The following is a 15991-nucleotide window of genomic DNA, read 5'->3' as shown; positions in this document are numbered from 1 at the left end:
AGGAATTCATCATAATTCCCTCTGTCACTCATCTTTGCACTCATGCGTCCTTTATTCCATTTACTGACACATTCTTGTATTCATTGTCTAACACAACCACAGTAAACTACACATAACCTCAACAGCACATGCAAGATATGCACTGTAAACATAGCCAAAAATGCTTGCTATAACAAAACTAAACATAGCAGCGGGTGTCCGTCTTGCAGATTATTTTCCATAGTCTATCATTGTTATAGAGTTCCAAATTGGCCACCAGTTTTAGAGCCAATGTGTTGGCCGTCTTAGTAAAACAATGATACAATATGGACAACAGCATACCATAATGGTTACCTGTTTTAGAGGAATTGGCCATGTACGCTGCAGGTGAAATAATTGCAAACAAGCAAGCTGTGTTATCTTTTTAAGAAACATTAAAATAAAAACTGGAGAAGCAAACATATGATAGGGTAACTGTAAAGTGATGAATCTGAAAACTAAAAGACCGGCCAGCCAACCAACCCTGACACTGAAGAGCACTCATTTTCAGGTGGATGTGCACATCTGATCAGCAACTGTCATTCACTGGGCAAGAGAACCGATGACTGATGTGGACTGATTGATTGCCCCATGCAGCACACTGTCATGGATGAAAGCAGAGTGTAAATGACACTCAAGACAGAACAAAGGCAGAAGAGGGCTAACCCAAAGGCCCTCCATTTAGCTATATGGATGTATGTATGAATGCATGTATTACGTACTGCTTTTGTGCTCATTCTAAGCCTGTCAGGCCTTCTGAAGAAGAGATTTTAGCAAGAATTATTACAGTGCAAATTCTCCACTCCTACAGTGGGTAAGGGGGTAATCAACACTAAAATCCTTCTCTATAAAGATAACCTGTAAGATTTAATGTAACTAAATACTTGACTGCAGACTTTAATACTGTGCAACTACAATCCACCCATAAAGGACTAATGGCTTTTACATAAGTGTTACATAGTAAATAAATCAGGCCTACTGCCTTTGTAACAGATGAACATATAGCAGCTGAAGAATCTTTTTCTAGTGAACCAGTTAGGCCTATTGCTGTTATCATTGGCTTGTCACCATAACCAGCTGAGGCCTGATACATTGAGTTTAAGTTTTCTCACAAGGCAACCGTCAGACATACAGCCATAAAATAACAAAAGTATTCTACATTATAGTTGGAAAAGCAAAATACTAAACCTCCTAAGAAGGTCTAACAAGAATTCTTACAGTGCAAATATCCCACACTCACAATTTGCCAGAGGAGGTAAACATCTCTAAAACCTGTGATGGTAATCTGTGAATTCCAGGTAAAAAAAAAAACCTACCTGTAAGCTTTGAAAAAGAGTAATAACAGTCCACCCAAAAATGCCTATTGACTTTAACATATGCTTTTCACCATCTGTTTGTCAAGCCTACTGCTGTTATTGTAATCTTACATAGCAAATAATCAGGCCTATAACCTTCATCACTGGACTGTCACCATAACCACCTCAGACTTTCTTTGTGTTTGGCATAGGCTTTCTCACAAGCATCGGGTATACAGTAATACAATTAGAAAACAATACAGTTGTCAAAACAATATGGGAGCCCCCATAACAGAGCCTAATAAGGACTAGTGCAGTGCACAGCTACTACCCCTATGAGTTGGGTTCGTCATCAACACCAAAACCCTTGCCGACTATAGTAATCTGTGAGATTCTGTAAAACAAAATGTTTGCCTACAGGCTTTAGCAGTATAATAATGTCCTGCTCTTAAGGCTATTGCCTTTAGCACAAACCTTTCTTAATAAATAAGTCAGGCCTACTTGCTTTGTCATACCTAGTCATCAAAACACAGCTAAGGAACCTAACATAATTTTTGCTGTGAACCAATAAGGCCTATAGTATTTAACAGTATCTTGACACATCCGCGCTACATGTCATTTTTAAAGATACATTTATAATGCATTTTTTTAAATTGCACATGCTTACCACAAAATTGGATTTGGTGGTAATTGCATTTCCTAAATGCCCAATTTGCATTTAGGAAATGCTTGATACATGTGCTTTGGAAATCGCAAATAGGAATTCCCTATTTGCGATTTTCCTAATAAGAAAATCGCAATTTGAGATTCTCTAAATGGGGTCGCAATTTTAAGGAATCAATATTTTTGCGATTCCTTATAATTGCACAGCGAATGCCTTTCATACATCTTGAAAGGTATTTTTGCATTCGCAAACGGCCGAATTTTGCGATTCGCACCGTTTGCAAATGCAAAATTGCTTGATACATCTGGCCCCTGGTCTTTAAGCATGATCACGGCTTGCCACCATATCCACCTCAGTCTTGCTGAAGTTTTGCCACAAGCCAAAAAATGCATTACAAGCACTATTTCCAGTGGAAGCACTTAACTTCGGCTCTAGTTGTAGGTGGAAGCTAAGCCTCGCTGTCAGCAGTAATTGGAAAGCTCTTTTTTTGTTATTACTTAAGGTTAGGCGACTGCCGTGAAAGTGTAATTACCGCTTGGGATATTAAACCAAGTTACAGGGTGGAAGTACAACCACCGAAGAGGATAGCACAGTTTTATATTATTCATTGTTAGACCGGAATATTTGTGACTAGTTTCGAAACATGGAAATCAAGTATGTGCGCTTCAAAAGGCTTCTGAAAGGTCGAAAGAGGCTATTAGATTTACTGTCTCCTGTTAGGAAAATAAATTCAGAAGACAGCTAGTGCTTGTTGGCATGATTGTGGTTGAAGAGGAGCAGTAGTCACAATGTCTTTATTTGCCTACTTTTAGAGAAATGCCCATTTTCAGTTTGGTTTGCTTCTGGCAGCGGTGAGAATTGCTAGTGGGGGTATAAAACGCCCATTCAAAAGGAATTAGATTTAGGGTAGAAAATCTTTTTCATATTAGTTCCCCTGTATAGTTTAATGTGTTTTTTAAAAAGTTTACTTTCAACTAGACACATTCATAACAAATCTGATTTGGGTGGATTGTTCCTGCTTAATTAATAGTCAGAGAATAATTATTCAACAATAAAAGCCTAACAAAAGCAGATATAAAGAAACAGCGGGCCCCACTCCGCCATACCATGTGGCTTCAATAGAACACTTATCCTACAACGCTAAAATATTGCACCTGACCCTTGAAAGTACCGGGTCCCAAACTGTGGAACGCCCTGGACCTCTAAGTCAGAGCTGAGCCAAATTACATCACATTCAAGAAACGCCTTAAAACTAAACTGACCACATCGTCGTTTTGGAATGTAATGGCTTCTTTAACTACTGTGTTGTTTTGTCTTACTTTGAGGTCTTCAGAAAAAAACTCTACCAGTTATCATAAGATGGCAACCAGCGTTTACAAAACACACAAATACATAAACAAATTCTAGCCTGGTGCTCGCAAGATATTTATGTTTTCGAGGACTTTTTCCAGGGAGACCACAATGGTGACCAATCTGCGGTGTACGTTTCTCTTCGTTCTGACGCCATCCACACACTCTATCTGACGCATTTTAGACACACCCAACAAGGGTGGCAGGTGTCAATGTTACCTAAGTCAATCAACCTCAAAAAGATGAAAAGCTGGGTCAGCCCTTCCACGAATTGACACGGTGATCGTGGTAACAAGAGGAAGGCTGGCACAGCTAGCCTGTTTCAGCAGATCTGTGCCATAGAAAAGTCACTCTTTCTCCTGTTTTGTCTCTGTCAGGCCATGACATAAACGGACCCCTCGAGAGCAACATCGACACCAGCATCCTTGAAGAGTACATCAGTAAGGAGGACTCGGCAGACATGTGAGTGCCTACCTTATTTACAATACTTCCACTACATTCTGCATAGCATCATTTACAATGCTGATCACGCTGTTCTCAGACCTGCACAGTTTCACCCCAAATCCAAGAGTCACCCAGAATCACTAAAAGCATCACCCTGGTTCCTCCAGTCATCATCCATCAGAACATCAACCCTAATCACTCTGTGCATCAGCCCACTTACCTAGAAAGCAATTTCTACCAATCTTTCAGAGGATTACCCATCTACTTCAAATAGTACTTGGAGCATCTCTCAGGCCCTCAGAGAACCTCCCCTAATCCCTCAGAGCATTATTTACAATCCCTCACATGGTAATCAGAAGTTCTTATGAGCACCTTTACTTCAAACCCTCAGTGCATTATCCCCAATCTCTCAGAGCATCTTCCATCCCTGCCTTGGAGAAGCAGCCGTCGTCCCCAAGAACAACACACCATCCCTCAGTTCATTTTCCCTGTTCGTTTGAACATAATGAGCTACAGCACACCCCCAAATCACTCATCTTGTCATCTACCAATCCCTCACAGCAGCAAGGATTATCTCTCAGCAGTTCTGCAGGGTGCAAACTCTCAATCTGTTTGACCATCATCTCCCTATCCACCAGCATTACCGTGACTCCCTTAGAGCGCCATCACTCAATGCTCAATGTGTTGTACACAATTAACCACCACCTCATCCCAATCCCCAGGGCCTCAATGCCCAGCCCATAATAGCTTCATTGCCAATACCTAAAAACATTCCCCAGTCCCTCAGAAAATCAGCCCCAAATTTCCTGGAAGATCAACCTCAATTGCTTAGAGCATCATCCTTCAAACCTTCAGAGCCTCTCACCAATTCCTTGTACCATCATCGCCCAGTCTCCAGAGCATAATCTCCCAATTCCATAAAGCATCCTCCCTAACCCCAAAGAGCACCACTCCACTATCCCATGGAGCCACATGAGCCAATCCATCTAGCCTTTTCCCTTAGTACGAGTCTCGGCTCATGATTCCTCAATCATTGACAGAATGAGACATCAGTCCCTCATAGTTTTTTCTCCCAAACCCTCTTCTCCCACTCCCCCAGTTTGCAAAGTTATAGAGAGCCAGACTTGGAACCATAGAGGGTGATGTCTTGGGTTGTGGATGGGCTGGTGCTTATGATTGTAGAGAAGCTAGGTCGTTATGAATGCAAAAGGGTAAGCGATTGTTGTAGAGGGTGTTGTAGTGTGTGCTGTCAATGTCCTTGAGAGTCTGTGGTTGTAGCTACAGTAGGGTTGGTGGTTAGTGTTATGGAGAAGCTGATGGTGGAAGCTGTTGAGGAGCTACTGGTTCAGCTGTAGAAGGTGGTTGGTTGGAGTTGTAGAGAGGCTGGTGTCTATGTTTAGAGAGGCTTGTGGCTTGATTTGTGAGGGTTTTTGTGGCGGGGGATGAAAATGGCTCTCTAGCTGAGTTGTAGGGTGGTGGTAGGTGTTGCAGAGGGGCTGGTGGTTGGTGTTGTAGAGTGGCTTGGGTTGAACTCCAATTGTATCGGCTGGTTGAGTTGTAGAAGGACCGATCTATACACTTTTAAAGGGGTAATGGTGGGACCTAGAAATGCACTGGCAGTTTAAGTATTACAGAGTTTTTTATCCGCAATTGCAGAATGGCACAGATTGTGATTGTAGAGGAGCTGGTTGTTGCAGGTTTACAGTGGTTAGTGGGTGACATTATGCAGAGCCCGGAGCTAAGAACGAGTAGTTGGTTTGCATGGTGGTGTTGGAGAGAAGGTGAGTGCACTGGTATAAAAATAGTTGTTATTATTAAGGGTGTGGATAGTGGTAAGGATTTTTCGATAAGGTTGTGGTAAACAGGGCTGTTCAGAGGATGGCGGCTAGAGAGGTTCTTCAGATGCTGGTGAACAGTAATGTTTTAGAGGGCTGTAAATGGTTTGGTTGGTTTGTAACAAGATTGGATTAGCAGAAATGTAAAGGTCTGACAGTGTTTCAGATATGGGGGCTAGTCAAACTAAGAAGTTATTATTACATTGGTGGCTGGTTTTAACTATTGCTGTAAGAAGGCTGGTTATTTGCTTGGTGGTTGTAGTTTGTGGAGAGTTATAGGGCTGGTGGACAGAAGTCAGGCTATTGTTGGTTGTAATCAGGGTTGTAAATTGGTTGCTGATTAGTGGAGTTGTATAAGGGCTGATAGATAAAGCTATAGAGGACATGGTGATTAGACGTAGGTTAAGAGTGAAGAGGGAGCAGGCGGTCAGCCATGTTTTAAAAATGTTTCCGTTTAGAGTTGATTCAATATGTGATAAGAGCAACATGATGGCTGATGGTAATCTAGATTGTAGCGAGGGGTTGTAGTTGGTGTTACAGAAAAGCTAGTCGTTATGAGGGACGTAGAGACTACTCGGTATTTTGGTTGTTAGGTAAATGGTTGAATGGTACAGATGCTGGTGGAAGGAGTTGTAGGATGATTGGTGGTTGAGTTCTAGAGTGGCTAGTGCTGGTATTGGAGGGAGGTCAGTGACTGTCAGGTTTGCAGGTGGTTAGCAGAATTGTAGAAGAGCTGGTGGCTGGATCTGTAGAGGGGTTAGTGGCTGGAGCTCTAAAGGGAGACTGTTGGTTTGAGTTGTAGAAAGGCTGAAGACCCTCAGGTTCGCCACTGTGTGGAAACCGGGGGTTAAGAGTAATGTGATGGCTCGTGGTAATCCATGTTGTGAGTGAGCCGCTGGTTATATTTGTATAGAAATGATGAGTTAGGAAACATGGCCAATCTGACTGGTATGCTCAGTGGCTTCTTTTGTCCCTTGGTAGATGCTTCCCAGAGATCTCTGCTTCTGCCGGGTATGCCAGTAACCAGCCCTGCAGCTCCTCCAATCCACCTCTACCTGGTGTCAGTGTGAACATTGGACATGCAAGCGGGTTACTTCTTGCTGGTTCCCAGGGTCCAACCCCTCTACGGCAAGGGACTGGTTTTGTGAACCCCTGCGGGCCCGGGTACAACACCCATCACAACTGCAACAATAACAATGGCATGGCACTGCCGAAACCATACCTCGGTGGACACTGCATGAGCGGCATTGTTTCTCCTATCAAGTCGGAGCCACAGGCGTCTTACGCACCAGGGTATGTAAATGTGGGAAGGGCTGCGGATTGGGACTTTTCTAGAGTGGAACAGTGGTACCTGGCACAAGTTCTCTTTGGAGCACTACTAAATGGGTTAGTCTCAAAGAGGGACAGTGCTGTTGGGGGCAGTGTCAGAACGGGGCACTGGAGGATGGGACATCTGCAGAGTGGGCTACTATCAGGGCCACTGGAATTATACAGCAGAGGAGGGCCAAATTATGCGGCAGGTGAGGTTCAAATTATGCTGCAAGGAAAGGCAAAATATGCGGCGCAATGCAACAAATTTTGTGATAGTATTACGTTATTACTTCTACACTTATTAACACTGGCTGGGCATAGGTTACACTTCATTAGTACAACTTAAAAGACACCTATTGCAATAGGCAATGGAAAGGTGACCATTCAATCTTTGCAAAGGGCCTTCCGCTGTGCGGAACAACGTGTTTTTGCATTTTTAGTAAGCTTTGAACCGCTTAAGCTAGAAACAAAAATTTTTTTTTGTTAAAACCAGCTGATTATGTAGCAGGTGGTTAATTATGTGGAAAATGCGGCAAATCTATGATTATGAGAGTTACGCCGCAGCCGCGCAGTTCCAGTGGCCTTGGCTACTATTTACAGAAGGGGATAAGTGTAGAATGAGTGGTAAATAGAACAAGATCAGAGTGGGCCAGCCCCAAGTGGAGTAGTTTTGGAGTGAAGAAGTGTTGGGTGGGATAAAGCAGGAGTAGGCCAGTGCTGTGCTGGTGAGTGTAGTGAGTGTGCTTCACACTCGAGTGATAGAATGGGTGCATTGCTGTGCGACACGGTTCAGGGTTCAGGCAGAGCCAGAGTGTGACAGTGATGCTTGGAGAAGCTTTGGAGTGAGGCAGTGCCAGAGTAGGGCAGCGTAGGTGGGTAGATGTCTTTTGGCAGTGCCCCGGGCTGGTGGGGGTGCTTGGTACCTTGTACAGTTTTCCCATTTGCAAGTTTATAGAGCAGCGTCCAAGCCAAGCTCAGCAGATTTGAGGCAAATTGTTTGAAATTTGGGAGCCATAGCCTAAGGCATTAAGCTGGTGAGAGTCCACGTTAACCATGCCAGAAGATTTTTAGGGATTAGGACAGCAAACTAAGACTGGGCGCAATAGAACAAGGAGCAGCTTGAAAGTTTAAAACAAAATGTTCTTCAGGGGAAATAAATAAAACGCAAATCGAGAATCTGGCACGTTTGGTGGTATCAGGCAGGTTATCTGACTCATCAATATGACAGTGTTGTTTTATATAAACGTTGGATGTAGCACACGGCTGGGTCCTCGTAAAACGCGGACTGTGTGTAATTATCAGACTTGCCAACATTTTAGAATAGAAACGTGGGGTGATTGGAAAAATAATTCCAGGAATTAATTTGCTCACTTGATTTGTATTGAAACTGGTGCAATTTCAGGCAGGGGAATACTAAACTAAAGCCATGTTTGGCTTCAAAAGTCGAGAGGCTCCCGCTGAATTCTGGCCTCCTTAAACCCCCTTACCCTTCTGACGGCCTCTGGTCTATGTAGAGTTTGTCTAAAAGCAAGATGGAAGTGTGCAGGCTAGACGTGGCCGTCGGCCCTATCTGCCCTCATAACATTGGTTTCTATAATGATATTCCGTTTTCCTACGTTCTTTCCTCTCAGCACTTTACCAGACTCTCCCCCGGACTCCGGATCCGAAGCGTACTCCCCTCCTCAGATGAATGGTAAGTGAAACATATTTCCCCGCCCTCCATATTTTCCTGGCAGAATTGAGTGGCTCTGCGGAGTGTTATCGGATGGGGGCGGCGGGAGGAAAAAAGCAACAGGTAAGAAATACGTGTGCATTTTATCAGTTGGTAAACACGGTCTAGCTCTCAACTATTGTTCGCGCTACGGGCCTGCGAGGGAGAGGCGGAGGCAAACCCAAGTGAGGCCCCGGGGGCGAGGCGCAAGCGAGGTTCAGTTCAGCCCGGAGGTGCCGTCGACTCTCCCGATGAGAGGACATCTGGTGCGTTGAGCTGGGATGGCGGCCCCCCTGAGGGGCCTACAGTGGTGCAGGCCGGCCGACCGAGGGCATCGGTGAGGTGTGGCGAGCGATTGACGCAGGCCCAGAGGTGGTAAGTCGCCCAGTGAGAGAAGGGAGGTGAGAAGTGTTGGGTTTTATGACCCCGAATGACTCTCGAATAGCACCGTCTTTAAGACTGTTTAAATGCATCTTCATAAAAACGAATACTTTTAGAAATGTTGGTTCAGTACATTCTTTTTTTTTAGAAATCTTCCTCAGGGAACCTGCAATGTCTTTTTATCCCCCCCAGAAATGTTTTTTTTGCTTTTTTACCCAAACAACAGTGTTGCTTCCAAAATCATTGTTATACATTGTATTGCACTGCTTGTAAATACTGTGAAGACGATCCCTGAGCAAACAGGAGTTTGTGAAGACATCGAAGTTATAAGTAATACGGCAATCACCGCACCCCGGTAATGTTCCTCTGGGAAATTTGTTCACGTATATTGTGCCTTAATTTAGCAGGAGAACAAATGGGTACAATTCCATGCATGTGGAAATAGGTAAGGTAAGCATATAATTCATCATTTTCAGTTTAGTTGTTAATATAAGGTATTTGTTGCAGCCACTAAATACCGCTGCATTGCATATCACTCTGACCCAGTGAGACAGATAATTCTACTTACTTCTAGTTAGGGTCTAAAGCTACTGAGTCAATCAAACACGTTCTTGAATCTGCTGTCACCTGCTTAAGGGCATGATGGGATGGGACCATAGGAAACTGGGGCAGCCTGGAAGGCAGGATGGGAGCAGGGGACCAGAAGTAAACGAATTTAGCGGATCTCAGGATTCTGTGGCCATCCTTTTGGAAATGAAGGATGGAAAGGAACAGACTTTCCATCCTTAATTTCCAAATAAAGGGCATAGCCCAGCCGGAGGTCAGGTTCACGTCCTGCATATGCAGGAAGTGAGTGCATGGAGCTCTGGGTCTTGGCCATTTATGGGTGGGAAGTGATCATTTGGAAGCTCTAGATCCTAGGCTTTGCTTGGTGCGAGGGGTAGGTGGCTTGGGAGCCTGGTCTTCTTGGTGTGTGAGTGGCAGGAGGCTCGGGAGGCCTGGCATCATCAGGTGTGAGGGGTAGGACCCTCAGGAGCCCAGGCATCCCTCGCTGTGAGGTTCAGAGGCTTGGGATGCTGATCATCATGGGGTGTGAGGCACAGGAAGCCAAAAACCTGTCATTGCTGAATGCGAGGCCTGAAAGAATGCTCATCAATGGGTGTGAGGGATAGGATGCTCAAGAGAATGAACATTTCACAGAGGGAGAGTAGGAGGTTTGGGAGCCTGGGCATCAGAGGATGTGAGGGCTAAGAATCTTATCAGCAGGGCCCTGGGCCCGCGAGACATAGTGAAATCTGGGGGTCTGAGTCTCAGCCACTAGGAGAAGGGGGAAGCTCAGGTGCCTGGGCATCACATGTTGGGATGTGAGCTGTAAGATACTCAGAATCTTTTGATGTTGCCTGGTTGTAGGTCAGTTAAAGGGGTAGTATTTGAAAGCTCAGGATCCTGAGCCCAGTGGAAAGTGAGGAGCAGAGTGCTGAAGAGATGTGTATTATCTGTGAAAGAGGTTTCGCTACAAGATTATTGAAACTTCCCCAAGGAGTTGCTGCAATCCCTCTACAATTGGACCTCAGGATTTAAGATATTGCTTCACTCCCTAAGCTTAAGGCATTATTGTACTGGATTAGAGCAGTGGTTCTTAACCACTGGGGGTCTGTGACTACTGAGGAGGTGTGCCACTGTTTAAAAAACGAACTGATGTTAAGATTAAGACAAATATTTAAATAAAACACAATTGAAAATTTGAAATTTTCAAACGGTCTGTAAATTGCAGGAATTTGAAATTGGAGGGTAAAAAGTAGATTGGTATTCTAATCTTGATTCGTTGAAACAACGCAAATACAGCAAACAGAATATAGTAGATGGGTGGCCTCAATTAAAGTTGCAACACAACAAAAACCCTCACAAAGTGATATGTTAGAGTTTTGCATATCCCTTCATCTTTAAGAACTAAAAAAACTAATTTAGAAAAGCCCAACCTTTCCATTACAAATGCATTTTTTTATTTTTCTTTACTTGATGGTGAATTAAATACAATATTTCAATATTTGTGCATTTGTAATTTTACTTGTTTCTGTATTTTTATGTATTGTTTTGAGGTTCAAATCAAAGAAGTTGTTTAGGCTGAGGTCCCTCAATTCCAATAATGCCTCACTGAGGGTCCCCGGATTCCAGTAATGATTCAGTGGGAGTCCACAGCATGCAAAAGTTTAAAAACCACTGAACTAGTACATGGATCACACCCAAGCCTAGCCATCTTAGGAACACACTTTGTGATGTTCTGGGCTTTACTGCCAGTGGATGGCTTGACTGATTTAGGAATGTACCAGACACCAGTGATGGCTGGCAACTATGGTAGTGGATGGGTGGGTGCATAAAATAGTTAAAAAAAAGAAAAATACATTAAAAAGTTACTTACCTGCTCGTACATACACGTCCTCCTCTCTCCTGTCCTCTTCGTTTCCTGACATCACACCCAGAGCCCCAGCTAACCTACTTAACCAATCCTGGCACTGCTGCCATGCTGTTAACCAGCATAAGAGAAGCAGCAGAATTGGAGGGCACAGCCTTTCTCGGCTCTCCCGAACGCACTGTAGGTTTCTACAGGCTTTCAACCCAGCTGTCCATGACCGCTGGGTTGAGAGTTTTATAGTGTGCATGTCAGGCTGACTGTCGCAAGATGGCTGGCCAAAGTGACATGCACACTATAAACTAGTGCACAGGCAGTCCACTACTGCTGCCACTCAGTAGGCTCTGCCCCGTCCTGACACTCAGTTCAGGACGGGTTGAGGAAAAATAAAATGGTAATGAACTAACTTGAATACCATTTTATTTTTCATCTCTGGGGGCATTTTAGTGGGGTGACGCCCCCTCACTCAAATGGAGGAGCCGCCCCTGCCAGATACACTTGGCCTAATTAGTGACCCATATCATTGGAGTTCCCCTAATTTCTTTACCCATGATACATTAGCAGAGGTGAAGACTGCAGACAGGCTTTGGCCACAAAAAAACAATTTTTGAAAACTACATACAAAGACCTGACCAAGGCCTTCTTAACCCATAACTCTATATCTATATCTCAGCCATTCCTGGATGATGCAGTTCCAGTGTTAGCCAATAATCTGTACTTTAAACTTAGGGTTGATATTCTACTGTTGAACTATTTTACTATTATTTTGGGAACCTAAAAATGGCAAACAAAATTTTGTTATAACTGTTTAAACTGGGTTGAAGACGAGATATTCTTTTTGTTCCAAAGTCCTATGGCTATTGCTGCAAGGGTAAAGTGGTTTTGTATGCCATTAATAGACTTGCATGTTCAAAACGTGAAACCTGCAGTGGAACTAGTGAAAATAGTCACATCAAGCACTGTGTGTGCATTACCCAGTTATGTGCTTGCAACCTGGTTCACTAGGTGCTGCTCCTGTGACCCTTGATGATGGCTGTTTCTTTTATTTTGTACTTATTTGTTATATGTTTTATGTTTATTACATCTGGTTTTAATATTGTAAATGTGTTGTGAGTTGTACCCGAAATAATCTTACTGACTGAATTACTAATCAATTTATTGAATAGGATGGGAATGCTGCTCAGGCACCTGTGTTTAGCTGTAGGGATGGGATAGAAGTCTGGGCATTCTCAGCTACACATCATTGTAGGTGACATGTTGGAAGCTCAAAATTCTAGGTATTGAAAAGCACAGGATAAGGTGTAGGACGTGGAAGAGCCTGGTCAACACAAGGTTGGAGGTGAGGGGGAGGAAACACAGTAGCCTGTGCCTGAAAATATATAAGGGCGTAAAGCTTAGAAGGGGAATTTAGCAGGATGTGAGAACAGGAAACTAACAGACTGGCAGGGGAAGCTGGGTAATCGCCTCAGAAGATTGGGCCAGCATTATCTGAGGAGTAGAAAACTAAGGAGCTGGGGCAAGGCAGAAGATGTGGGTTGAGAAATTTTGGTGCCTTGGACAGGCGAAAACTAAGGATCGGGACACACGGAAGCCTTGATCTAGAGGGAGATGAGTGTCTTATCCTCTGGAGCCTGGGTCCCAGAGGAGGTGAATAAGTGCCTTCCGTGGCATTGGAAGGGAGTACAAGATGAGAGAATCCTGAGCAGTTTGGGTATCTTGCAAAGTTGAAAACTACTGGAACAGGAACAAATGTTTGGGAGGTACAGGACATAACAAGGTAGCCTTAGCTCCTGCTGTTAAAAGTTAAGTTCCCCATGAACCCACACGTAATTGTTGGAGTGATGTAATTGAATCATTAGGTGCTTACTGTGTCTTTGGAGAGACAGTCAGCAAGTACTCACTGCACCTTTGAACGGTGGAATCACTGAAGTCGCAGGAGTTTATTACATAATTGCCAAGGTGGTCATTGCATCATTAGGTTTGCTGTGTAATTGAGCAGGCGATCACAGTACCATCTGATGCTCATTGTATTAATACACAGCATGTACTCCACTTCCTACACACTATTCTCCCTTTCTCCCTCGTTGTATTAAGGATTCTGAATCATTCTCTCTTTTCTAATTCCCTCCTTGTTGAAACTTCCTCTTCCTCAGGGTCTTGTTTGCTTTTACTTCTCTTTGCCCTTTATTCTTCTTCTCTGCACAGACCGCTCTCAGACTTCAGGTACTACTCATCCAGAATTCCCCACGCTCACTCTTTTCTGTCAGGCTGACTCTGTACCTCCCCTTTTAGACCTCCCCTCTGCTCATTCTCAACCCTCTGACCTGCTGTTAGTTCAGACTACTTCTCTATTATGAAATTCACCACTCTCCTCTTACGCTAGTTTTCACAATCTCCCTTCTTTTCACCTATCTTTCTTAGGCTCATGTTCCCTCAGTCTGCCTCTTACCCCAAGCTCCCTCTCTGCCCTCTGACTCTTTCTCTCACATGACCACTCAGTTTCGTTCTCTCGCCAAGATTCCCTCTTCTGTCAGTCCTCTGCTTTTCCACTGGATAGTTTCGCTGTATACTCAGACTCCCTCTCCCAGTCTCCTCGTGGCCCACTCTTTTGATAAAATTCTTTGGTTCTTTAAGGTCCTCCTCTACCTCTCCTTCCTTCTTCTCAGGCTCCCCCTCTCATACTGTTTCTCCAATTTCTCAGCCTCACTCTCACCTTCAGATATGCCTTGTATCTAGTCTTTCTTCCATTTCTTCATGTTTCTTCTTCAAATAGCCTCCATTGGAAGCCCATCTCCTCCTTGGGGAGCTTCTTGCTCCCTGGTGACCCTCTCTTCCCATAGGCTGTCTCCTTCTCAGGCCCTCTTCTCTGGTCCTCTGTTTCTCCTCACCCTTGCTGTCTTTCTCTTGGGCATCCCACCCCCATGGACACACTATACCCCACCCCGTCATCTTACCTTCTCACCCCTTGGGTTCCCCTCTGTTTCATTCCCCCTTTTTCTCTGAGTAAAGGATGATAATGTAACTAAAATGTCATAAACTGTTGTCACCCTTTGCCACGTTTAGATCAGAGTGCCCAGCAGTGCTCATCTTCAAGTAGAGTCCATCTTCATCATCCTCTGACTGATTTTAATTATCTTCACCTACAGCCATCCTACATCATCCCCAGTCCCACTTTCCTCCTCCTCTTAAAGGCTAAGCTCAGACATTCACATCCTCAGCCGAAGCCATCCTCAGCCCAGCCTTTCTCATCTTCAGATAGAATTCTCTCTTCAAAATCCTGAGCCCAGACTTTCTCATCCTAAGTCTAAGCCCATTCTTAATTTTTCTCAGCCCAGCCTCCTTCTTCGAGCAGGGACATGCCTGCACATCTTTGGTTAGAATCCAGTCTTCCACAACAAAGAATTGAGCCTTGTCTACATCATCCTCAGACAGGACCTCCACCACCATGATTGCTAGTGGACCTCATCCCTGAAAAAAATCTAAGCCTTGCTCATCTTTAAACAGGAACAGGACATCTTCTTCCTGAGGAAGGGCTAACCTTTTCCCCAGGCAGCTATTCACCTCCACAGCCCAGCCTTCCTGATCCTCAGCAACAACTTCCCAAGCATGCGCAGGCTCATTAGTCCTGTTGATCCCTCCTTGACTGTCTGAGGCTTCTCGTGGGCACTTCCTTAGGCATCTTCCTTAGGTGATCTGGAGGCTGTGACCTCTCCCACACGTGGCCTACCTGAGACTTCCCCTCTGCACTCGTCATCTATTGATCTGGCTTTGGGTGTTCTACAGCCTAAGACCTCTTCTGGGTTTTGGAGAGTCTTAGATCGCTCCTGGATGAATGTAGGTTTAGTACCTCTTTTCATCCTGAACAGCTGGTTACCTTTTCTGGAACTCAACTAACATCAGTATCTAAGTGCTAAACCATCATGTTTTCCTGTCTTTGTGATTTACCTTTTAGAAAATCATTCAGTTTCCATGAGTATATGACACTATATTGAGAAAAACAATATCAACAAACACAAAGATCTCCCAAAAATATTGAAAACCTAATTATTGTGATCCTAAACACATAAATATCAATTACAAAAATATCACTGAAAAATATATCTGAAGTACAACGATATCGAAATGAAATAAATAAAAAATGCTTTTCCGATGAACAAGCAGAATAAAAGCACCACGAAACGCAAAACAAATTGCTTTCTAAATAAGAATTGCAACAGAACAGCTTCCGTCACCAGATTGCAGAGGTGCAGAAGAAGACTGCAAAACTTCAACAAACCACTTAATACTACAAACTCAGTAATTCTAACAATAAATGAAATATAACTAAAAGTATTGTAAGATAACAAATAATTAAAACTATGCTACTGGTTTATTTATCCAATTACAGGTGCATCATCCACAAGAAGGAAAAAAATGCAAAAAAAGTAAAATAAAATAAAGACTCAGGCACCAAATTACTCAATATTTAAAAGAAATTACATCAAAATTATAGCATTTACAGCAACAGTAATATTGAAGTAAAGATAACATTTTAACAAGTTAAAAAACGAAATAAAACAAATAAAACAATCA

The 15991-nt window shown here is 43.6% G+C and overlaps 1 protein-coding gene across 1 annotated transcript in view; it reads left to right on the top strand.

Moving 5' to 3' along the window:
- The window catches only part of MYRF (myelin regulatory factor), a 385038-nt gene that overhangs the window by 145377 nt on the left and 223670 nt on the right, over positions 1 to 15991 (top strand). The window contains exons 2-4 of the mRNA XM_069223234.1: positions 3705 to 3789; positions 6588 to 6899; positions 8549 to 8610. Of these exons, the coding sequence (XP_069079335.1) occupies positions 3705 to 3789; positions 6588 to 6899; positions 8549 to 8610 (459 nt within the window). The remainder of the gene's footprint in view (positions 1 to 3704; positions 3790 to 6587; positions 6900 to 8548; positions 8611 to 15991) is intronic.

This window comes from Pleurodeles waltl, chromosome 3_1 (genome assembly GCF_031143425.1).
Source record: "Pleurodeles waltl isolate 20211129_DDA chromosome 3_1, aPleWal1.hap1.20221129, whole genome shotgun sequence".
In the NCBI taxonomy this organism is placed as follows: Eukaryota; Metazoa; Chordata; class Amphibia; order Caudata; family Salamandridae; genus Pleurodeles; species Pleurodeles waltl.
Note: the sequence above shows the minus strand (reverse complement) of the source record. Positions and strands in the feature narration are given on the sequence as shown.